We start from the raw sequence: 25,316 nt of genomic DNA on the forward strand, positions 1-25,316 counted from the left end.
TTCATCTTTCTGCTCTCTCGGTCCTTTTGGGAAATTTCTACATCAAGTCCAACAACACCCAGGGAAACTGCCAGTTGTTATTTTAAGCACTTTGGCAAACCTGGTTTGTAGATGTTGTGCCTCTGATCTGTTCCATTTTCAGCAGAACTAGCTCACACTTTCTTCTGAGAGTCTTACTTCCACACATGACACCAGGCAGCCTTGGGGTTTTTTTAACCTCAGTAATTAGCAGTTCTTAAAGAGACTTGTGTCTCCCATTAACAGAGGAAATGAGTCTACAAACCAGGGAAGTTGTTCAGCACAAACTCTATTTCTTTACCAAAACACGACCATGCATAAGAACCAACTCCACTGAACGCAAGAGGAAGGAGAAGGCACTTGCTTGCTGCTTCCAAGCCCATCTGTCCAGGTGCTTCCCCCTTTCCCAGCAGTAGTCATTCCCAAATGTTTGTAGCACCTGTAACAATTTGGTGTCAGACCATTAAAGCTGTGGCTGCCCCTGGATCCCTGGCAGTGCCCAAGGCCAGGCTGGACAGGGCTTAGAACAGCCTGGGCCAGTGGAAGGTGTCCCTGCCATGGCAGGGGTGGCACTGGATGGGCTTTGAGGTCCTTTCCAACAGAAACCATTCTGGGATCCTGTAATCTACAGAATCAAGATGTCCCCAAAAAGAACAACAGAATCCCATGTACAGACAACACTGGACTGAAGCACACCAGGTGACACAGCTCATAAAGGGGTTTCCTATACAGAGAAAAAACAACAGAAGTTCAGCAGAGCATCAGTGTCACCACAGCTCCAACTCCCTCAGGAACAACTCTGCAGCTGCTGCTTACTCCAGGTCAAGTGTGCAATGGCAGAAGTGACAATATCTGAGCTGGAATATTTATTCTGCAAGAGAGAGCATCCTTTGTAGATCCACCCCTAAAGATGGGATTAGTGAACAAAGACAGGGGAACCCTCCTGTTCCCCCACCAAAACCCCCCACATTTGTCATACAATCACCCCAGACTGATTTGGGTTGGAAGAGATGCTAAAGAGTGCCAGCCCTGCTGTGGCAGGGACACCTTCCACTGTCCCAGGCTGCTCCAAGTCCCATCCAACCTGACCTTCCCTGGACACTGCCAGGGATCCAGGGGCAGCCACAGCTGCTCTGGGCACCCTGGGCCAGGGCCTGCCCACCCTCAAAGGGAACAATTCCTGCCCAATATCCCATCCAGCCCTGCCCTCTGGCAGTGGCAGCCATTCCCTGGGTCCTGTCCCTCCAGGCCTTGTCCCCAGTCCCTCTCCAGCTCTCCTGGAGCCCCTTCAGGCCCTGCCAGGGGCTCTGAGCTCTCCCTGGAGCCTTCTCCTCTCCAGGGGAGCACCCCCAGCTCTCCCAGCCTGGCTCCAGAGCAGAGGGGCTCCAGCCCTGGCAGCATCTCCGTGGCTCCTCTGGCCTGGCTCCAGCAGCTCCACGTCCTCCTGCTGTTGTTCCCCAGGGCTGGGGCAGCTCTGCAGGTGGGGTCTCACCTGAGCGGGGCAGAGGGGCAGAATCCCCCCTCCCCTGCTGCCCACGCTGGGGGCTCAGCCCAGCCCAGGGGGGTTCCTGGGGTCAGTGCCCATGGCCAGGGCAGGCTGAGCCTCTCACCCACCAACACCCCAATCCTTCCCCCAGGGCTGCTCTCTGTGTTTTAGCACTTGTCTAAATCACAGCACATTAGGCAAATTCTAAAAAATGGGATCTAAAATTTAGAGGAAAAAATACTTTTAAAGAACCATTATAGCTGCTCTTCTCCTCTTTGGGAGGTCAAACTCTACTTTCTGCAGCTCTTCAAGCATAGAAAGCACAGGCTTGGAGCACAGCACAGAAGAGGTGCTGCAGCTCCGAGCAGAATCACAAAAAAGCCCTTACTCTGTGTGGGAAGGCTTAAGGGAATATTTCAGCACATCAGGAGCTGAATCACTGCATGTGGGTGGAGCCAGACAGATTGACAAGATCTGGAACTTGAAAGATGACCTCAGCCCGAGATCAATCATCCCACAAAGTCGCTGACTGAGGGAACAGCACAGGGGGACAGCTCAAGGTGAGGAGGCTCAGTGTCACCGTGGTGTGCCACAGCTGCAGAAGAGGCACAAGCTGAGCTGAGGTCACCCAAAGCCTGGCCCACCGAGATCCCTCAGTGCCACCAGGCCCAGCAGCCTTTTCTCTGTCACTCTTGGCAGCCCTGCCACAGCACCTTCAGAGGCTCCCTCCCTACAGCAGGACATGAAAGAGGCACCTTGGGGGAAGCCATTAGCAAAGGGTTCTTTTTCATGCATTAGATGAATGAGGAATTGAGCTGTCAGGTAATGACTTTAGAGTTGTGGAGAAGCCAACTTGATGGAAAGCTAAGAATTAATTGCAGATCAGACAAATGCATGAAAAAATAAAAGCCGGTACACCACGGTTTCAGGTTTTACAGCCCTTCAGATCACTAAACTCCACAAAATGGACCCAGTAGGCTAATCCAGGACATGGAAATGGACTCATCTTGCAAACAAAACATGTTAGGAACTTTTTAGGATTCAACTTTTCCCAAAAGTTCAAGCTTGGGTGTCCATACCCCACCTTGAGCACCATGTCCAGCTCTGGGCCCCCACCATCAGGAGGACGTGGAGCTGCTGGAGCCAGGCGAGAGGAGCCACGGAGATGCTGCCAGGGCTGGAGCCCCTCTGCTCTGGAGCCAGGCTGGGAGAGCTGGGGGTGCTCCCCTGGAGAGGAGAAGGCTCCAGGGAGAGCTCAGAGCCCCTGGCAGGGCCTGAAGGGGCTCCAGGAGAGCTGGAGAGGGACTGGGGACAAGGCCTGGAGGGACAGGAGCCAGGGAATGGCTCCCACTGCCAGAGGGCAGGGCTGGATGGGATCTTGGGCAGGAATTGTTCCCTTTGAGGGTGGGCAGGCCCTGGCCCAGGGTGCCCAGAGCAGCTGTGGCTGCCCCTGGATCCCTGGCAGTGCCCAAGGCCAGGCTGGATGGGGCTGGGAGCAGCCTGGGACAGTGGAAGGTGTCTCTGCCATGGCAGGGGTGGCACTGGATGGGCTTTAGCATCATCCCTTCCAACTGAAATCATTCTGGATTCTATGTGTCAGAAAACTTGCCATTTGTAAATGTGAATAAATCAGATTTCTTCAGCACAGAATTTCTGAATTTTGCCACTGAAGACAAACCTGCTCAGGTCACTCATTGCCCAGTTCTGTGCAGTCTCCAACTACTGCTCTTTGTGACTCTGCAAGGTAAGAAAAATCCAATCTGAGACTTATTTAATGAATTGACTAAAAAGCTTTCCCATTGGAGGCCAATATTATTTCTTACTGGTAGTTATTGTTGTTAGCTGGTCAGCAGTAGTTCTGGATATTGGGAAGAAATCAGCAATACTAAATGAGATTGGTAAGCAATGCCCTGACAATTCCAAGTGCATTTGGTGGGTCATTCTGGAGTTCAAAACGTTTTTCTCTCCCCACCCTCCCAAATGTTCTGTCACTGTAAATACCATTTAGCACACACTGTTCTGTGCTGTTCTCTCCTACACTCCAGCTACTCACGGGATCAGCCTGAGGAGGAGGGGGAGAAAGGTTTTCCCCTCATTAATTCAAGTTGATCCCTGCTAATCTGAGCACAAATCCCAATTTTTAGCTCACTACAGCCCATAAAGGACATTATTTTCTGTGCTGCAGAATTAGGACACCACCTTCCCATGGCTGTGTTTCATTAAAGCAGGGAGGTAAAATAGGCAACACCGGGATCCTCAATTGACCCCAAAGTCTGGAGCAATTCCAGCAGATGCAGAAATTCCTGTTGAGAGTGACAACAGTGAGGAATATGCATTTTATGTGATAGGGAAGAAGTGCTATTATCCAAGTATTTGCATGGGCATCTGGACTCTTGGAGATTGTTCTTATGCACATAATCCCAAATAACTAGGATTTCCTGACTGGAGAGTTATTACCAAAAAACTTACTTTTTCTCCATTAAGCATTCTCCTGCCTCCTCCCCCTTTAAACACACTATCCCACACTCTTTCCAAGGAGCAGGACAATCAGTCCAGACAGAATGGTCCCTCCTTAAATCAAGACAAAAGCACATGACTCAGGAGTCCTACCAGGTGTCCTGCTTCATTCATATCCCACAGAGCAGAACGAGTATTTAGATGGGATATTGGGCAGGAATTCCTGGCTGGGAGGGTGGGCAGGCCCTGGCCCAGGGTGCCCAGAGCAGCTGTGGCCGCCCCTGGATCCCTGGCAGTGCCCAAGGCCACAGTGGAAGGTGTCCCTGGCCATGGCAGGGGTGGCACTGGATAAGCTCTAAGGTCCTTTCCAACCCAAACTCCCAGCCATGACATCAGAGCCTCCCCAGGCAGGGTTTAACATGCCTGCACTCCCAGAGTCCAGCCATGTCATCCCTGACTCTCTTCTCTTCCTGCTGTGCTGAGTTCACAAGCAAGAAAACTCCTCCCTTTCCTTGCTCAACAGCCAGTTCAGCAAGTTCAATTTCAGATGTGCATCGAGCCAACTTTTCCTGCGCAGAACCACCTCCAAGAGCTCTGCTGCCCAAATCCAGACTGCACCAATTTCCATTCCAATTCATTCTATGGTTTGCACAAGGTTTAATCCAACTAGAATTCAGTAAAAATAACACTTCCCAAACAGCAGGATAATGACATTCCCTTTAAATCTTGAACTTTTGTAAAACAAAGTGGAGAGGAAAAAACTGTAGCCATCAACACCCAATGCAGCAGAGAATATTAATTAATGAAATATAAGTGTTGCCTCAATTCCACTCAATTGCTCTTAAGCACATTATTTACTAATCATGAGCCTAACAAGTTGTACCTCAAACAAGCTGCATTCTCCACCCTGGGGACAGATTTGATGATGGCAAACACTTTATGCCCGTCAGTCACGTCCAGGGCTGAGATAAGACAAACTAATCCAGTTGTTATTGCAGCAACATGAAAAAGACATCATGGGCAGTGAAAACAAACACTTGATTTCCTCACCTTGGTAAGCAGGTAAAGTTATTTCACTTTCTCTGGCTGTGAGAGGAGTCCTGGGTCCCATTTTGGCACTTTGCACAAGCAACTCCTCCATATCAATGAAAACATAATAAACTTTGTAAACTGAAGGAAAGAGAGCTGAACTGGAAAAGGGGGGGGATGAAACAAGAGAGTTGGCAGCAATTTAATTTGATATTCAGTGTATCAAAATACGACTGTTAACATCTCAATCACCTGTGGTATGGTGCCTCAATGGTATGTTTAGATCCAAGTAAAGGTAGAGAAAGACATCACCAGATATTAAACAGGTTTTCAAAAAGCCAGTGTCAGAATAAGATTGCTCTGGTCACAAGGACACCTCTGGGGTGGGATATGAACTGCTGGAGTTGAGATTCAAAAGGCCACATGGGAATAGACTCAGGTTCAGCCAGGAGAGGTTTAGACTGGATATTAGGGATTTCCCCCCCCCCCCCAAGAAAGGGTTGTCCAGCCCTGGCACAGGCTGCCCAAGGCAGTGGTGGAGTCATCATCCCTGGGAGTGTTCAAGAACAGTGTGGATGTGACACCTGGGGTCGTGGTTTAGTGGTGAATGTGGTGATGCTGGGCTGATGGCTGGACTTTTATTATCTTAAACATCTTTTCCCACCTTAACAATTCTGTAACTCTATCACCAACCTGCCCAGGAGATGGGACACCCTGGCAGCCCCTCCCTTGGTGAGGACACAGGAGAGGACTCTGCAACAAGAATGAACTGCTTTCCACAAGTTTCCCTCCACGTTCCCCTCTGCCAGGCTCCAGATGTCAAGATCCAAATCTCAGACTGGAGCCCACGACCAACCCCCAGAGCCTCTCCGCTGGGAGACTGGAAAGGACAGAGCACAAAACTCCAGGTAAGGGCTTGAGGCAGACTGGAAAGAACCTCTTCTTTGTGAGAAACATTTAATTCAACACCATGACTTACAAGAGGACAGATTTACAGAGTAGTAACTGTAACAGACTGTTCAGAAAGGAAAATAATGGTCGCTGCCTGCAGTGCCAGGTAAAGCTCCCCAAAGCAGCACCTGGCAGAGCATCAGCAAAGTACAATTCAGTCTCCTTGCAGTACTCAAATGAGCAATATCAAGCACTTTTGAGTTCTCAAACCTTTAAGAAAAGAGTGAATAAAGGATCAATCACTTTGGCATGGGATATTTTTCAGGGATCACTAAGCTGCACTACTCCCAAAGGCAATTCCCTGGCCCCTGGCTGTCCCTGCTAATCTTTCTCACACAATAAAGGCTCTGGGAGCTACTTTCTTCCCCAAGTTTTGGGATACCAACAACTTGTACAATTGGTTGGTGGCACAGTATTTAATGCACCACTCTGTAGTGTTCTCTCAGCTGAGACATCTACAATGCAATGGATACCCTAGACTAAAATAATTTTGCAACCCAGTCAACACATTCCCCAAGCTATGAACTCTCATCTTCCTCCCCTCTCCTTGTCTCCCTTCCCAGGGAAATCCATTTTTAGCCACAAGTTACCCCAATATGCTCAAAGATGTACTGGAAGAGACTGAGGGATCAATCAAGGTACCCACGGTGAAGCCCAATACTTATAAACACATTAAGGCAGGTTTCACATCAGTCCAATTTTCGACACAAAATGCTGGTCACTTCACTGCACATGCAAATAAGAAAGATTCAATATTCAATACTTAATAAAAAGCTTTAAATTCCTTTTTTAGATATCAATTATAGAAAAATCAACCTTTTTTCTTTTTTTTTTTTTAAGAGGTCAGAACATTACTGCACACAAAAGCAGGTGTGTAGCCACACCTGTTGGAATGGATCCCCTTCCCTCCACACTGAAGAACAGAGGGCAGGTTCTTGGCACCAGAAGAGAAAAAGGAGGAAGTTTTCCTCATTATCAGTCAGAAATGAGTCATCCTTCCATCCCCAGTTGAGAAAGTCCTTCTGACTGGACTTAAACCAAAGAAAAATATACCTCAGGCTGGGTATATTCTGAACAGAGTCTTGGAGGCAAATGTCTGGACACACAGAGCTCTGTATCCAAACTGTGGTGTGGAATAACCAAACAGCCCAAATTCCCAGAGCTGGCAGCCCAAGTCCTCGAGTGCAGCTTCCCCTCCTCACCCAGCTCAGGTGCGAGAGGCACTGGCAGCTCAGCTCTGAGACTGCACTTCCAAACACTTCCATGACCAATGTGGTCTTGTGAGGAAACAGCAACTCACACATGGAATGAACCATTCACAACATGAAATGACCTCCCTACAGTCAGGTACAAACAGGTAGCCCACAGCAGAGTAGCCAAGGAGTGAAACAGCATCTCCCTCCCTTGGGTTAGAGAGAAAATTGTTTCTGTGGGTCATTAAAAGTATTTCAATAGAAAAGCTTAAAAATGTTTCACCCAGCACTGACCCACAAAAAGTAATACCAAAAAAAAAAAAAAAAAAAACAACCACCAAAAAAAAGAGCCAGCAAATTCAGTTCCTAGGATTTCCCCTCCCACCATGTGATATTCTTTATCCCCTCCCACTTTTGCATTCCCCATCACCCTACCCCTTTAGAAAAAGGAAGGGGAGTAGAGTTTAGTCAAGTTCCATCTGCAAAGTCCCCTGCAATGAATGAACCATCAGCTTCCATGTTTCCTGAAGTCCATCCAAAGGCTCTGGGGTACAGCTGGACTGATGGTGCACTCTTGGCTCTGTGAATGGTTGTGCTGACCCTGCTGAATGGGTTTATACTGGGAATTCTTAGATGGAACTCCCTGAAAGAGGAAAAACAAAGACCTTGTAACTCAAAAAGAATTTTTTATCTTTTCTTAAAAGGAGAAATCCCACTGTCATAACACATCCATGTCTTTATCTCCTGGGTTTCACCTGCAGCAGTCAGTTTGTTCTGGCTCCTGCCTGTTGCCAGACCTCAATAGCAGAAAGGAATTCAAGGTATTCACTGTCCAAATAAAGCTACTGCTGGTGGTAGGGGAAAATGGGAAAAAAGAGCCCAGATAAAAGATGAGATCTCCCAAAGGTCAAGCAGATTGCACATTATAATCAATCCTCAAGCTTCAAGGATTGCTTAACAAAATCAATCTTCCTCCTACCTGAAATCCCCATTCCCTCCAAAGGAGCTCTTCTGCTATTCATCCTAAAAAGTCACTTTTTCCCCCACCACATTCTTGATTCTTGTCTCAGAGGCTCCAGAGGAGGCCACTAAGTTATCTTAGGGCTGGAAAACCTTTCCTATGGAGACAGGCTGAGACAACTGGGGCTGAACCCTGAGCCTCCTTTTCTCCAGGCTAAGCTCCCCCAGCCACTCCTGGTGCTCCACAGCCTTCCCCAGCCCCAATGTCCAGCCTGGCCTTGGGCACTGCCAGGGATCCAGGGGCAGCCACAGCTGCTCTGGGCACCCTGGGCCAGGGCCTGCCCACCCTCAAAGGGAACAATTCCTGCCCAATATCCCATCCAGCCCTGCCCTCTGGCAGTGGCAGCCATTCCCTGGGTCCTGTCCCTCCAGGCCTTGTCCCCAGTCCCTCTCCAGCTCTCCTGGAGCCCCTTCAGGCCCTGCCAGGGGCTCTGAGCTCTCCCTGGAGCCTTCTCCTCTCCAGGGGAGCACCCCCAGCTCTCCCAGCCTGCCTCCAGAGCAGAGGGGCTCCAGCCCTGGCAGCATCTCCGTGGCTCCTCTGGCCTGGCTCCAGCAGCTCCACGTCCTCCTGCTGTGGTTCCCCAGGGCTGGGGCAGCTCTGCAGGTGGGGTCTCATGCCCACCTCTCCCATTCCTGACCCAAGGCCTCCACACCTTTCAAAGCCCTGGCTAAAAAGCAAAGATTCATCAATATTTAAGGTTCCTCCTGAAAACCCTCCCGTCCCCAGTGTTTAAGGTGAGACACAGCACTATCACCCTACCTGGACTATACATTTTCCATCTCCTGGTCATGGTCCTGCTCCTCCTCCTCCTCTTCTTCTTCTCCTTCCTCCTCTGCTCCTTCTTTCTCTGAGGGAGGCTCCCCATCCCTGGTGATCTCCTCCACGTGGGCCAGCATGTCAGCCATCAGGGCCTCCTCCAGCCTCTTCCTCACCTGCTGCACCAGCTCCTCCTGCTTCCTGCCCAACACCAGGGACACCCAACATCAGCCCCCAGGGCTGCCCTTGTCAAGGGAAAAGAGTCTCCACTCCCTCCAACATGAGACAAGCATGGACTGGAAAAGCCCTCTAAGAACTCCATTGTATAATAATAAAACAGATAAACAAACAAACACACCGAAAACCTGGCATTGTACTCTAAGTGAAGATGGAAAAACATATTAAAATTTTGTCCAGTATTTATATTATGTGTCCTGCATCTGTTGATTTCTGGCTGAAATTTGGCTAACCTAGCAGCTGACTTTTTTTTTTTTTTTTGCCTAATGCTAATTTTTAACTCCTACTACTAATATCTAACAAGTCAGCCTACCCTGCACAGACTTTCAAAAATAAGACTGGAGAAAATTAAGTTTCAGGCCATTTCTTTCTGCTCATTTTCCTTTTGCGTCCCAACCCTAAGAAGTCAAAGACACAGCAAAGAAGTGATCAACAACCAGGGGCTCATGGGGCTCCTATTTCAGCTCAGCCACAGGACATCAAAGTTACAAACAGACTGTTTTTCTTGGTCATTTAAATCTCAATCAAGCCCAGAAAAGTCATCCTGCAATTCCAAAAGATTTATCAAGCAGTCAAAGCAAGGATTGCCTTTAAACACTTAATGAATGCAAATTGCATGCTGCAGGCCTTTGCTATATTCAGTTCTCCATTAAAAACTTAAAGCTGAGCTTGACCAATCCTGATTTAACAAGATTTCATTACTAAAGCAACCTATAGCAGAATAAACTGCATTCTTGTTCCCTGTCACCACAGCAGGCACAACTTGGGTTTGGTCAATCCAGAAATTTTATTTAATTCATTTACTGACACAGAGGAAGGTGAAGAGACTCCAATCCCCCCGTACAGGATTTCTCCAATGCCATCTCTGCTCAGAGGTGCCCCAGTCGAGGTTCCCCCAACTCAGACACTTTTGTAATAAAAGGAAACTTGAAATGAAAAACAAACATGAGCCTGAAACTCCAGAGTAACTGAGCATGGCCAAAACAAAACAGAGTGGGCTTTAAGCACATGACAGAGCTAAATGTAACTACTTTTGTCTACTCTATAGCTAGAGAGCCATTCAAATGAGTTCCCAAGGCACAGTGTTCCATCAGGCATTTAGAAAGAAAAGCAAAGCACTGTTTGAGCACAAGGAACCTCATTCCAGAACAGCAAGTGCTATTTCCAGTTCCTACCTGATATCTTCATCTGTCACCATGAAGGCTTTGCAGAGAGGCTGGGAGGTGTTCAGCCAGACCCCAGGGTTCTTCTCCACAGCTGCAGAGAGCTGGCCAGTGATGGGCATGGTGCTGGTGTGCAGGGCACTGGCGATGGCAGAGAGCAGAGTCTCGTCCGTGCAGCCGGGGCCAACCCCTGCAAGGGGGAGGGAAATCCATAACCAGCACTGCCCCAGGCAGAGAGCAGGAAATCAGGACAATGGGAATTAAATTTTAATGGCAAAGCACAGGCTGTCAGTTGGAAAGCTCACACGACATAAATCTCAGACCTAAATGCTTCTAACAACACCTTTGCAGCTCTCCGAGGCTACTGAAACTTAGAGCAGTTCCTCATTCTCTTACAATCAAAAAGATAATAAAAATCACCAAATTGGGAAGATGTTTCCATTCTGCTTGAATAAGGCTAGGAGAGCTGGGGGTGCTCCCCTGGAGAGGAGAAGGCTCCAGGGAGAGCTCAGAGCCCCTGGCAGGGCCTGAAGGGGCTCCAGGAGAGCTGGAGAGGGACTGGGGACAAGGCCTGGAGGGACAGGACCCAGGGAATGGCTGCCACTGCCAGAGGGCAGGGCTGGATGGGATCTTGGGCAGGAATTGTTCCCTGGCAGGGTGGGCAGGCCCTGGCCCAGGGTGCCCAGAGCAGCTGTGGCTGCCCCTGGATCCCTGGCAGTGCCCAAGGCCAGGTTGGATGGGGCTTGGAGCAGCCTGGCACAGTGGAAGGTGTCCCTGCCAGGGCAGGGGGTGGATTAGGATGAGCTTTAAGGTCCCTTCCAACCCAAACCCAAACAGCATTCTGGGATGCTCTGCAGTTTCTGGGAAATGAATCCCCCAAAAGGCTGAGAAGCTTTGCTGAAGGCCTCCTCAGAACAAAGGGACTCCAGGCAAAGCACTACAGCTTCTGTTGCAGCAGGAATGGCCATGGCCCTGCCAGGCTCTGGGAACAAGGAGCTCACCCTCAGCACCTTCATTCAGTGCCACCAGGTGCCAAATGCCAGCCCTGAGTGAAGGGCACCCTGTGATTACCTTGCAGCCCTTTGGGAAGGTCCATTGTTTTCACCAGCTCCTCTGCAATGTCAAAGGCGTTCAGTCCACTCAGCTTCTTCTCCCAGAAGAGCTGCAGACAAAGCAGGTGGTTATTGGTGTTTAGTGGCACAATCAGGAATGGAACTGACAGCTCCACAAAGTCCCTGCTTCCTGTGCAGACAGGGAACAGCAGTGCTGAGGACAGTTTAATGTGCATTTAGCACAGAAGGGATCTGCCACCTCCAACAGCAGGAACAATCCTCACTGCCTATCAGCCCTGTCGAGTCTTAATTTCTTTTTGCCAGGGTTGGGGACTAAATGTGGGAGATGGTATTTCTTGTTGGGACTCAGATATTTATTAGCTCTTATCCATGTCACAGTCTCACAAACCCCGACTTCTACAGTACTACACTCCAACAAACTGAAAATGGAGGCCCATCTCTCTCTCTCCAAGGCTCTTTAAGGATAAAGTGTCCAATTAAGAAAGGACACCTAAATTATTTTCACTTTTTACCCAATAACCAACCACTCATGCCCGCAATGGGGACCTTTTATCCAATGACACAAAACCACCCAAACCCATGGAGAAGAAGGTGAAGGAGAGGGTGAAGGAGAAGGACCAGCCTCTGCCCTAAAACCTCCATCTTGCTTTATATATATTACTGTATTCTAAAACCTTCAACTCTGGGTTTCCCGCCCTGTGACATTACACACTTCTATTCAAACTCCACACCCACAATCCCAGTTCTATCAATTTTGGAAGCTTCTCCACAGCCTCGGGTCAAATGCAGTGTTCTCTTAGGGGTCAGTGCCTGGCAGCACAGAAAGTCTGAAATTCTCAGTAACCAGGGTTCCAACACAGCCCTACAACTCCTCTCTCCCAGTTTGCTGCCTTGGAGAACTCTCTTTTCTTCCAGGGCCTGGAACTTTCACTGCTCTGAGCTGCAGCAGCAAGGCCAGGCTCGCTGACTTTCAGCTACAAGTCCACAGTGTGAGACAGCCTTGTTGGCACCCTACTCCTCTCCTGTAGATCCCACAGAAACTTAAGGAATGCAAGAACTGTATTCAAGGTAAAGTATTATTTTCTTCCTGTTTGGTTCTATTTTCTTCCTTCAGTTTGGTCCTTTCCCCCATGTCTGGTCCTTTACCAGATTTTGAGTCACAGGCTCTCCCCAGGCTTAAAAGCACCTGAATGTGTGGTGTGGTAGAAAGCCAAATACATCACCTTGATACACCTTTAACTTTGCACCTGGTGCAGGAGAGATATCAGGAAGATAGCAATGCATAGCTGGAGGATCAACTATCTTGCAAAAAACCACATTTTTATCGAGGTTTTGAGAAATCAAGAATTCACCACAAACAGTCCATGCATATCCCTTTTTCCTGCCTGTCAAAATCCAAGTGCAACGACTTTTCCAAAAAGGGGAATGAGGCCAGTCACAGCTCAAACACAGGCTGGATTTTTTTTTTTTTGTTTTTTTTTTGGTTTTTTTTGGGTTTTTTTTTTTGTTTTGTTACCCAGAGCAGCTGTGGCTGCCCCAGTCCTGGAATCATCCAAGGCCAGGTTGGATGGGGCATGGAGCAACCTGGGCTAGTGCAAGGTGTCCCTGCCCATGGGAGGAGGGTGGAATGGGATCATCTTTAAGATCCCTTCCAGCCCCAAAGAATTTTGGGATTCTGTGATGTTTAAGCCAGCATGATGGGACTTGGCACTGCTTTCAAATTTTGCAGAACATCTGGAGTCTGCTGAGCAAAAGTTGAAATATTCAGCAGTTCTGTAAAGTATCTTAAACAGGAACACAAATTCAGCTCAGAACTGGGAGAGGGTATTTTATCTTTAGTGTTCTCTTTTATTACCTAAACTATAAAAGCTGCAGGAATAGCAACAACACTGTGAACATACAGGTTCTACTTCCCAAGAAAACCATGGTAAGACCCTGCCAACCTGCTTAAAAACCAGAAAAAAACCCACCAAAACCCCACCCATTTCAGATAAGTTCTATCTCACACCTAGAGGTTCTAGTTGAACTAGGTTTATTAAATTCTTAAAAACTGCCTTCAAAAAGTGTTTTTTGAAGTTTTCTGAAAAGGTTTTCAGTGTTCCAACAGGTACAGCTTATTTTACCAGGGCTTTCCCTTGGTAAAGCACCCTTTCCTTTAATTTTGGTGTGTTCTCTTGTTTGCAAATACACATTATGATAAGAAAACCACTTTGACTTTGTATTAACAATACATTGTGAAGTGAATTTATGATCTTATACTGGCAGAGTTTACTCCTACTAATGTACAGTCCCCTGGCACTGCAATGAACACCACACTGGATGTGATCCCTGCAGGAACGTAGATTTAATGGAACATGGAATTCTTACACAACTGCAACATTTGACACTGATTCTAAACCTAAGTGTGCTCTGAAGTGGTTACAATGTCTGAATAATTTTGTAGATAATACTTAATTTCAGCATGAAGGAAATTCAGGTTTAGCTGCAATAGAATTGTGATCTAAGCAAAGGCTGGAGTTTGTAAATCCCAGTGTGCAGAGTCCATAACTAGAGATTGGGAATGGGATTTGCTCTGATTTTAAGAGTTAGGAGCACTGCAAGCCACTGCTTCTGAAAGATCAGACTTTTCTAAATTCTGAAGTGCCAGAGATCAGGAATTGCCAGGGAATATTTGTCCAGCATCACAAAATTAAAGCAGATTATTTTGGGATCCTCCCAGTAGCAAATCCAGGAGTTTCTCAGCCTTACCTGCCTGGGCTGGTCCACAGCTTTCTGGGGGTCACTCTTCACCTTGTTGCTGGGGTGGTTTGTGATCTTTGTGACAGGCTGTTTGAAGATAGAGGCTGTCTGTCTCACAGGGAGGGCTGTGTTCAAATCAGGCTTGCCCTGTTTCACACAAAAAGAAAAGGAAAAACCCACAAAAATAGTTTCAGTTTGCTAAAATGCTACTACAGCCACAAAGAAGTGCAGCAGGGAACAGCTCCTGGGCTTCAAATCTCGTCTTATCTCAAGTTATACAAGTTAGGCTGCCAAAAATACATAACTAAATTCAAATCTCGCCTTAGACCTATCAAAGTTTTCCACTCATTCTGTTTAACATAGCAGCCTCCTCCCATGTGAGTTCACACACATCAGTTTTACTCCCATTTTTAATGACTTTAAGAGTCAGAACAAACCACGTGTAATCACTAAAAGAGAGCATTACAACACAATATTTGTAATAAATAAAAAAATTACCAACAGGGATTTGGAGGCTGGTTTCTGAATCCAGAAACCATTCCAAACTCTTCTGTCTAAATCCAGTTGTGACCAATAAACAAACCAACACCACTGAAAGCTGAATCCCTTTCTTACCTTTGCTTCTGAACAAAGCTCAGCTTTTAAATGAAGCTCATAATCAATTTTGCACAACACAGTTGCATTTTCTGTTAGGGGAAGCATAGGAAGGCTGTTGCTCATTCCCAAAATCTAGCACACAACTCTTGGAATGGCTGTAGGACATGCTTTGTTCTCAGGGATGCAAACACTGTGTCTGCTTCACAGATTTATTCATGAGATGTAGAAAAGATGTATTCAGGACAAATATAATTCTGAACCATCTGGGTGCTAATCCTTTCAGAAGCCAGTGATAACATTTGTACATTTATTGAGAGTTTTGGGCAGAATTTTTAGCCTGAGAGGTGTGTGAGCTGCTGGTCTCTGCCTCAAGGCAGGTCTCAAAATAACACTGCAGCACCAGGGCTGTAAGAAATGTTCCCAGCACTCTCGTGGTGATGGATCCTTGACTGGCTGATGCATTTAAAAAATGAGCATTGTGCCTTTTCCACATTCAGTGTTTAGGTGCACACACAGCAGCTTTTGGGTTCTGGGAAAGATTTTAGCATCTGATGAAGATCCTTAGGAATGACTTGGGACAATCAATCCAGACAGGGAGCCAGCCACTGCCATCCTGACACCTCAACAATCTGAATTAACAGCTAGGGAATCTTTTATTTTGTTCTACAAGCAGGCCTCACAGTTCTCTTCCCTCTCACGCTTTTTGCCCCAAATGCCACCTCCCCTTCCATCAGTGCCAAAGCTGGGTCACCAGCACAGCCTGGGAGAGCTCCAGGGAGTCACTGGCAGGAGCTGCAGCACCTCCTCATCCCTGTGCACCCAAATCCCTCCTCTCCTCTCAAACCAAAGGCAAGGGCAGGGCAGAGCTGCTTCACAGCCCCAGGAAATGTGGGGCTCTGGAGCAGATTGTGCTGGAGGAGGTGAGCTCACACTCCAGGGAGGGGGATGACAGAATCATGGAATGGGTTAGACTGGGAGGGACCCTAAAGCCCCTCCAGTGCCACCCCTGCCATGGCAGGGACACCTTCCATTATCCCAGGTTGGTCCAAGCCCCATCCAACTTGGCCTTGGGTACTGCCAGGGATCCAGGGGCAGCCACAGCTGCTCTGGGCACCCTGGGCCAGGGCCTGCCCACCCTCCCAGGGAACAATTCCTGCCCAAGATCCCATCCAGCCCTGCCCTCTGGCAGTGGCAGCCATTCCCTGGGTCCTGTCCCTCCAGGCCTTGTCCCCAGTCCCTCTCCAGCTCTCCTGGAGCCCCTTCAGGCCCTGCCAGGGGCTCTGAGCTCTCCCTGGAGCTTCTCCTCTCCAGGGGAGCACCCCCAGCTCTCCCAGCCTGCCTCCAGAGCAGAGGGGCTCCTCTGCACTCATTCCCACAGGTCACTGCCTTTCTTGTGCTGGGAACTGAGGAAGGTGACAGTCTCTTCCCTGCCCTCCTCCACAGAAGACTGAGCAGTGACACAACTCTGCTCCACAGCACCAACCCCCTGGGAGCGGCATTTGTCCAACCCCCACCAGCAGAGCTGTTCTGACACAGCTCCAATTCACACTCCAGTTATGAAGTGCTGCATTTTCCCTCTCTCCCAGACTGCTCTGACAGCTCCACAGCAGGGAGGGGAAGCGCCAGGGCCTCTCAGTCTTACTTTGGCTTGGTTGGAGCAGTCGTAGCGCATCCTCTGCCTGTTCTTGTTCATTTTGTTCATCAGCATCTTCCCCGTGCGGAAGTCGAAGGTGCCCAGGTCCATGGAGCTGCCCAGGTACCGCGCCAGCTGCGGCTTGCTCCGGAACTTCTTCCCACTGGGGCTGCAAAAAACACACCAGAGCCATGGAGGGAAACCTAAACCCTCTGCACTTCCACAGCAGCACCTCTGCAACTCAGGAGGGAGAATTTTTATTTCCTTCCTGCAAAACACATGCTGGACTTTCAAGAATGAAGCTCACATTCAAGTCTAAAATGCTTTCATATTGACTCCTTCTCATGTGCAACACAGAAATTAAGTTGTTTTTGTATGCCAAGAGGAAGGTTCAGATCAGATAAACAAATGTAGCATAATGCACACAATAACCATCAAGGGAGATCTCAGCACAGATGCACTTTTCAATCAGCTGTCTCTCATAGCAATGCCCATTTTCAAATATAATTTCTTCTCCCAGGACTGCTGCATTTGACCAGTACCAAAAATGCTCCTTCTCTCCTCTCCCTGCCCCTTGAACAGCACATTCAGGTTTGATTCTATGTCTTTTGTAACATCCTGAAGACTTCAGAAAAAGAGAAAACCAGAAGTTAACTACTGACAAGCTGCAAAACAAAGAATCACAAAGTGATGCAAAGATAAATGTCAAAATCTCGTAAAACTTTCCATTAATGGCAAAAGGGAAGAGAGATTCTTCTGTAACACCTGGGTTTCCACGAAGACTCAACCTGGAGAGCAGGCACAAATTATTCCAAATCTTTACTGATGTTTTCTTTGGTTTGTTTTTTTTTTTTTTTTTTTTATTATTCAATATCATAAGCTATTTTTTATTCATAAAGCAAAAATAAGCCAGTGTGTTATGGCTGCAGTGTAGGACTAAAGACAATAAGGACCAAGTATTCTTCACCTTCTCATGGAGCATCATAACAAGAGCTCTTTATTCTGTCAATTACTCTCACTTCTGGTTTTCTCCACTTTGCAACTTGCACATTCAATCCTAGTTCACATCCAGGAGAAGATCACTTCCTGTATATCCATCCCACTATCACAGCTTAATGGGCTGGAAGGCATTTTAAGACCAAAAATACCAATTACCACCTTATCTCACACTGGTGAGATACTGATGACCTTACCAGGGTCTTAACAAAACAAAAGGAAAAGTATCTTTTCACATATTATCTCCTGTCCTGAAGCTTTATTAGGGGAAAACCAGCATAAGCAGAGAATTTCTAGTATAGGACAGTGACAAAGCAATTAGGCTAAGTCAGGCCATGCATGAAAAAAAATAGATTTAAAAAAAAAAAAAAACAAACAACCAAAAACCAACCCAGAAAGTACCAAAGTATTAAAAGGTCTCCAAAAACTGAGATTTAATATAAATTACACTAAAACTGAAATTAGAAAAAGTCTCTTGAAGGAGTTAAGACTGAGAGGTTGTGGTGATCCCACACAGCATCTGCTTAGGAAGCTCCTGGCTCCAACTGCTCCCAAGCTGCTTATCCTGCCTGGATCTCCTCCCTGCCACCACCACTGCTCACACAGCCCAGTGTTCATGCAAATGAACCAGCTGAGGAAAATAATCCATCTTTGGAGGGCAGGGAGAGGAGGAGGAAACACTCTCCCACTGGATATTCCTCAGCTGGACCAGCTCCCTGTGGAGCTGCACTTGGGCCAGGAGACAACACAGAGTAGGAGCAAGCAGCCAGGAACAGAGCCTGTGCCCAGCCCCAAATTTGTGAATCACTTTTTGCAAAATATAAAGGGAGTTTTTTGCCTCAATCCAGATAAAGGAATAACCAACTCCAGCAGCTTTAGGGCAGAGCTGTCACTGCCAGTGAAGCCAGGAAGAAAAACTCCTGCTACATGAAGAACATGGCACTGCTTCCTCTTCCAAGATCTGCTGCTCTAATTTAAGGTTTAGTGTCTTAGCAGATTTAAAAATAATGCTTTAAAGTGCAGAGTAACTTCCAGAACAGTCAGTACAGTCAAAGACAGGATTTTAAGTGAACAGAGCCCTTCATCTCCGTGTGTTTAATATGTGTTGTGGTCATTTTGCAAGGAAGAACTGAAAAGCTGCTCAGAGTCTCAAAAAACCCACCTGAAATGACTGAGAGTCCTGTCTCTTCCTGGGGAAGCTTGGCCCAAAGGAAAAGCACTGAAATGTTCAGAAGAAAAACTTTTATTCTGATTAGGTCTTGCAAAAGGCAGGATCATCCCCAGGCTCTCTGGGACAAGAACAGACCAGGGAGCAAAGCTATGACCTCAAGGTGACAGTGCACTGAGAAAGGAAGGGAGGGGGTGCCCTGGAACTCCTGGGGACCCTCTGGCAGGACCATGCAGGACATTGGGGCACCTCCACACACCTGGGACTGTCAGAGGTGTGGGGGGGAGCCAGAGGAACCCAGAACTCAAGCAGGATTCCTGGTGCACACCAGGACACACAGAAACTCCCCCAATACCACAGAACTCTGAGCCCTGTTAAAGCGCCCTTTAAATGTCACAAAATACAGAATTTACCTCCTTCTGCTCCTGCACTCCTGGTTTCGCACAAAGACTTTAAAGAGGCCCAGAAATGAGACATTTTGGTACAAAGCTGCAAAGCCCAACCTCTGCTATGTAACATCCCCCCCGGCAGCGACACTGAGAGCCCGGATTGATCCCGGGCTCCCGAATGAGGCTGTGCCACAGTTCCCCCGTGTGTGAAAGGCAAGGGAACGGCCAAGTTGCAAAGGAGTTTACAAGTTGCAAAGGATTTTCCACGCTCGTCCATCACCAGCTCCGGGGCTTTATTCGCTTGGGCCGCCTGGCTCCAGCTAACAAAACAGACCTGGCTGCCGGGACCCACCCCGAGCCACCCCCGGCTCTCATTCCCAGACTTTTCCGTGCCGATTAAGCCGCGTTCGGGGCAGCCTATTGAAGGGCCGGGCCTGCCAGGTGCCCCTGATCTCCATGTGCAGCTCACCCTTTGTTTCCTGCCTTATATCCTTAAGGAGAGAGCGGCTGCCCAGGCCCTCTCCCCTCCTCCCTCATCACAGTCTCCTCCCCTCCGCTCTCCCATTTAGCCTGCACAGGATCTGCACAACTTGGGAAGCAAGGGACAAAAGGAAAAAAAAAAAAAAAAAAAACCAAAAAACCAAACCCCGAGCCAACCGAGCCACCGCCTGCCTCTGGAAGGAATGGAGGCAGGAATAACCCAGGGAAAACGGGTCACTGAAAGCAGGCACTCAGAGCCTCGTTTCCTTGCTGGATGGGGCAAGGAAAGAACACAAAATGATTCTCCTTCTTGCCTTCCATCGTGCTCCCTCCCTCACTTCTCTCTCCAGCTCTGCTCCAGGCAAATCCCGGCACCAGGGGCTCCTGGAGGCTGCAGGGAGATGGGGACCCCAAGACACCGCACAACCCAGCACTGCCAGCGTCCTGTCACAGCATCCCCTCTTACCCCTGGATGCAGCATCCACACCCAGCCCTGCCCCACACTCCATCCTGGGATGGGCTAGCACGGCCATGAAAACCACGCCAGACCAGGTGGGCGACACCTCCAGCTGCCACAGTCCACCCCACACTCCTGCACATCCACAGCCCCGTCCCACGGAGCAGCCTCAGGGACCCAACCTGTCCCCATGCCCTTGGGGCTGTCCCAAGGGATGATGTTCCGTGCCCCCCAGGACAACACGGGGGGGTCTTCGTTCAGCAACTTGGACTTCAACCATACAAAAAATAAACCCCCCCAAAACCCCAAACAAAGCATTTGGAGACACACAAAACCTCCCAAATTTCCAGAAGCATCACATCCCTAAAGAAGAGCTCGGGACAAACACAATTACAACCAGATGATTTTGTAGGGGTCAGTTCAGGCATAACAGAATCATGGAATTGTTAAGGATGGAAAAGACCTTTAAGATCATCACATCCAACCGGCACCCCAGCATCACCACCATGTTCACCATTAAGCCATGTCCCAAGTGTCACATCCACATGTTTTTTGAGTATTTCCAGGCATGGTGACACCACCACTGCCCTGGGCAGCCTGTTCTAATTCTTTACAACCCTTTCCATGAAAAAATCTCCCTAATTACCCAACCTAGAAGTCCCCTGGTGCAACTTGACGCCGTTTCCTTCTCATGTAAGAAATTATGAGCTTCCCTGCAGGCAAACCAGAGCAACAGAGGAAAAGCAAAGCACAGACTCAGTGAAAGCATTTTGCTCCACAATTTTTTTTTTTTTAAAGATTGTACAGATCAAAATATCCTTGGAGAAGTGTTATAAACATTCCCTTCCAACTTCTTACATTTGTGCTGCAAAGGTAAAGAATTCTCAACAAAGTAAGTTTCACACAAGAGTGTGAAGTTTTCCAGCACAGTGATGTCAACATCCTGAGGCAGAGATGAGCAGTGATCCCAAATTTCTGACACTTGGTCATCAAAGCTTCAGGAGAAAAACACTCTGAAGAAAAAAGCCCCACAAAGCAGCACTAAATTCTCCTTCCCCCATGTGAGAACCCTGAATTTGAGGAGAGCCAGAACTCTCTCAAAGACAACCTGCCACTTTGACAAAATCCCTGACACGATTTTCTTCCTGAAATCCCCCCTCCCTGCACTTCTCCTGCTCACTCCAAATCCAGCCCACAGGTCCCACCCTATCAGCCAGAAACCCTCCTAAGGATGAGGTTTGAGGACTGGCTGTAAAATCCTGCCCAGGTACTCAGATCTCGAGGAAGATGTGATTTCCAGCCAGAGACTGGCTCACACACACATCTCACAGGGGATTTTCCAGAAACCCTCCCTGCATCTGTGCATGCCTGGGAGCTGGACAGAACAGTCACCCAGGTAAACAACAGGCAGAACTCACACAGGTATTACTGAACTGCCACACCTGTATTTGCCACTCTGAGGTAATGCAAAATGCAACAGAAACCAAAAATTAGCGCAACAAAGCTCTATTCTACCTTTGATCTCTGTCCAAATTGATACAAAGGGAAAACCCATAATAATTTGGGAATAAAAACATGCTACTTATCCTCTCTATCCCTTTTTTTTAAAGTTCATCTCTGACACTGCAACTTAACAAACAAGTTCTGGGAAAAACAGGATCTTTGAAGCTTTCAGCTGCTGCTGGTGGTCTCATCCTGCCCTCGGCCTCCGAGCTGCAGCAGCAGAATTGGCTTCACGTTCTCAAGGATGGCACTTTCTGCTTCACTCCCCCTTTTCTCACAACCAAAACCTGATTCCAAAAATGAAACCTGGAGCTAAAGCTGTGGCTGTCCCCATCCCTGGAAGTGCTCGAGGCCAGGCTGGACGGGGCTGGGAGCCACCCTCGTCCAGTGGAAAGTGTCCCTGCCCATGGCAGTGAGTGGAATGAGATGGGCTTTAAGGTGCTTCCCAACCCAAACCGTCCTGTGAGGATTCTGTGTCAGAGGCAGAAGTTGATGGTATGGATTTTCCCGACACGCAGGGCCAGCTGAGGACACAGGGACAGCTCCTGCTGCGTTCCCAGCTCCCGCTGGACCCGAGTTTCACACCTCAGCCCGCGGGTGCCTCGTGGGTGCGGGGAGGATCCATATGGCCACCTACAGCCATATGAGCCATGCAGGGCTATAAATAGAAACCCTGCAGCTCCCGGGCCATGCGCTCCCCCCGCAGCCACACTCCCGGGAAGGCGCATCCCGAGCCCGCCCCGGGGCCAGCAGCCGAGGCTCCCTCCGCACAATTCCTAAGTACACCCAAAAGGCAGCAGAGCGAGCCCCGGGGAAGGAGGAACACCACCCCTGCTGCTCCTTCGAGAATAAAGAACCCCGAGTGGCCGCAGGGCACGAGCCGCTCTGAGGGGACGCGGGGGCTCCTCACGGCACTCCCCCGCCCCTCAGGGGGCCGAGCATCCCCGACCCCCCGCGGCTGCCCCGGGCCAGCTCCCCGCTCCCTTCCCCTCCACCTGTGGCTGCAGCCCCGGCCCGGCCCCCCCGCGCCCGGGGCGGCCCCGCCGAGCGCTCCCACCTCTTCCGCTCCATGGCGGCTCCTCCCGGCCCGCTCCCGCCTGGCTCCGGCCGCCTCCCGCCGGCTCTTCCCGGCCGCCGCGCTCTCCTGCCGCCGCCGGCCCTTCCGCGCTCCCGCTGTCCCCGGGAGGCGGCGCCGCGGCCCGGCTCGTCCCCCTCCCGGTCCCGGTCCGCTCCCGGTCCCGTTCCCGGCCCTGGCCCCGCTCCCGCCGTCCGGTGCGCGCCGCTCCCTCCGCCCGCCCCTTCCACCCACCGAGCCGCCTCCCACCTCCCGCCGCGCCCGGATCCCTCCGCCCGCATATAGTCCCTCCCCCCGCCGCCCCCGCGTGGTGCCCCCCCCCCGTCCCAGCCCCGCTCCCTCGGCGAACCCCCACGGTCCCGGCCTTACCCCAGCGCCGAGCGCCGCGAGCCCCCCCGGTGTCCCGGCAGCGCCGCTTTGGGCATCTTGCCCCGTGCCCGCCCCGGCCGCACTGGCGGCCCCGCGACCCTCGGCCCCGCCCCGCGCCCCGGGGACGCGGACCCGCCCGGACCCCCGGCGAGAACCGGCCCCTCGCCGTGGGGCTGCCCCCGGGCGGGGTCGCAGGGTTCGTTCCATGCAACAGCAGCATACCAAAAAAACCCGCTCAAAAAAAAACAAACAAACAAAAAAAACAAACAAAAAAAAAAAAAAAAAGGGGGAAATCTGCACATGAGGAACTGGAGACAAAGCAATGAAAAGTTTTTCAGGAAAACGTGTAAACCAGCACCTACTGCAGCTGCAGTGGCAAATTCTCGGCTGTGGTACTGCCAGGAGAGGTGTCTGCCTCCGGCTGCCAAGGAACATTCACCTCGGAACCCCAGCTTTGGGAGTGAGATAGCACCCAGCACCTGAATTCCAGAGGCTGTGGTCCTCGCCATTCCATTCCAGTATCCACATGCTGAGAAACACCACAAGGCAGTTTCCTTCCCAAAGCAAGTCAGATAAATAAATTTTCCTTTAATGAATGATGTATTAGCTTTTTGTTAAGAATCCTGCTTGGAGCAGTAGTTGGAATCAGTGTCGGACACTACAGCGGGGGTGTCCACAGGAGTATGTCCACTCTCTCCAGCCACTTGCTCTGGTCTGACATCAAACTCTGTGTCAGTAACCAGTGCTTCCTCCAGTCCTCAGCTGGCAGTAACTTAGAATCTTGGAATATCCAGAGCTGGAAGGGACCCACAGGGATCATCAGTCCAGCCCCTGGCCCTGCACAGCCACCCCACCAAGCCCACCCTGAGCATCCCTGAGAGCGCTGGCCAAACGCTCCTGGAGCTCTGGCAGCCTCGGGGCCGGGACCATTCCCTGGGGAGCCTGGGCAGTGCCAGCAGCCTCGGGGGAAGAACCTTTCCCTGAGCTCCATGCCAAGCCCTGGCACAGCTCCAGCCCTTCCTGGCCTCCTGTCCCTGGCCCAGAGCAGAGCTCAGCCCCTGCCCCTCTGCCTCCCCTCGGGAGGAGCTGCAGCCCCCGAGGAGCCTCCCCTCAGTCTCCTGTGCTGCAGCTGAACGAGCCAAGTGCCCTCAGCCGCTCCTCAGACCCTTCCCCAGCTCCGTGTCCCTCCTTGGGACACTCTCCAACAGCTTTGGGTCCTCCTGACCTTGTGGTGCCCAAAGTGCCCCCAGCACTGGAGGTGAGGCTGCCCCAGTGCAGAGCAGAGTGGGACAATCCCTCCCTGGGCCTGGTGCCCCCAGGACAGGGTGGCCCTTTGGGCTGCCAGGACACAGCAGTGACTCAGATCCAACTTGCCACTGACCAGGACCCCCAGGTCCCTTCCCACGGCGCTGCTCTCCAGCCTCTCATTCCCAGTCTGTCCCTGCCTCCAGGGCTGCCCCATCCCAGGGCAGGAACCAGCACTGGTTATCGTTAAACATCACATGGTTGGGTATTACTTACTGCCTTTTTTTTTTTCAAGTCAGGGCTAACTCACTCGTTTCAAACTCCCTCGTTTAAAAAGCAGCAGGAGATTGAGGGAGGATGTGAGACTTGTCAGGGATGCCAGGGAAGCCCACACCCCCACAACGGGCTGCAAACTGTCCAGACTCGGGAGTAGAAACTGGAAACAATTTCCAAGAGCCAGGTGCGCCTGTAGGTGCTGGGTTACATTTACTTTGTTTAAAAAGGTTTAAGATCCATGCGGGTGGAAGTGGTGTCTTTAATTTGATCGATGCTGAGCTTTGCCCTGAAGGCATTTCGGCTCCCCAGGGATTGGGGTGTGGTAGTTTATGTTGTCTCCTCTGGGCTCACAGGTAGGAAACGTCTCGCTCTGCCACTGCTGCTATTTTCTGCAATCTTGCACAAAAGAGATGGAAAACTTCCAATTCCCACTATTGATCAAACCCACACTATTTTCCATAAATGCACTTCCCTGCTTTTTTTATAATAAAAACACCCCAGACCTCAAATCCAGCTCAATTTATACTGTTGTAACCAAAAACTTGTAGTGATGTGGAGCTATGGAGTGCAAAAGGGAAACAAGCACAGTGAAACCTTCAGCAGTATTTTTTAAGAATGAACTAGCAGAGCTGGGAGCAAGTGGAGCTGTGGGTTTGGATGTGCAAGAGTGTCACAGCTAGTCTGTGGGAGGATCCCTGAATGTCCTCTGAACCTTGAGCTGAGGGTATCAGGAGGTAGAAAAACAGTTTTCACTGGCAGCCGGCACCGGTTTGTGGAAGGGAAACATTTACTCCTAGGACTGCGTGAAATGTTTGGGTAGAAATGAACTCTTGAGCTGAAGGGAAAATATTCCAGTGCTCCTCTGGGAACACTGCCAAGGTGAGGTATTTGCAGGTAGAACCACCAGCTGAAAGTGGATTCAGTTGCCAGAGACTCTGTGTTGCCCCAGGATGAGCAGATAATCCAAAAAAATCACCAAAATCAGTTGTTCTCAGACCTGGAAGG

General features: G+C 49.7%; 1 protein-coding gene across 3 annotated transcripts; it reads right to left on the reverse strand.

Annotated features, from left to right (window-relative positions):
• Nucleotides 1-5,928: 5,928 nt before the first annotated feature.
• Nucleotides 5,929-22,854, reverse strand: MBD3 (methyl-CpG binding domain protein 3). Of its 3 annotated transcripts, none has more exons than XM_053966188.1 (8): nt 22,791-22,854; nt 18,512-18,568; nt 16,363-16,522; nt 14,133-14,270; nt 11,383-11,473; nt 10,324-10,501; nt 8,915-9,112; nt 5,929-7,777 (listed from the first exon to the last, which is right to left on the reverse strand). In XM_053966188.1, the coding sequence occupies exons 1-7, from the start codon at nt 22,844-22,846 to the stop codon at nt 8,920-8,922; spliced, it is 873 nt and encodes a 290-aa protein (XP_053822163.1). In that variant the 5' UTR covers nt 22,847-22,854; the 3' UTR covers nt 5,929-7,777; nt 8,915-8,919. The 3 variants fall into 3 exon arrangements, with proteins under 3 accessions (XP_053822163.1, XP_053822164.1, XP_053822165.1); XM_053966189.1 differs by lacking the exon at nt 22,791-22,854 and adding an exon at nt 22,404-22,587; XM_053966190.1 differs by lacking the exons at nt 18,512-18,568; nt 22,791-22,854 and adding an exon at nt 22,404-22,587.
• Between the last annotated feature and the right edge of the window lie 2,462 nt (nt 22,855-25,316).

This window comes from Vidua chalybeata, chromosome 27 (assembly GCF_026979565.1).
Source record: "Vidua chalybeata isolate OUT-0048 chromosome 27, bVidCha1 merged haplotype, whole genome shotgun sequence".
In the NCBI taxonomy this organism is placed as follows: domain Eukaryota; kingdom Metazoa; phylum Chordata; class Aves; order Passeriformes; family Viduidae; genus Vidua; species Vidua chalybeata.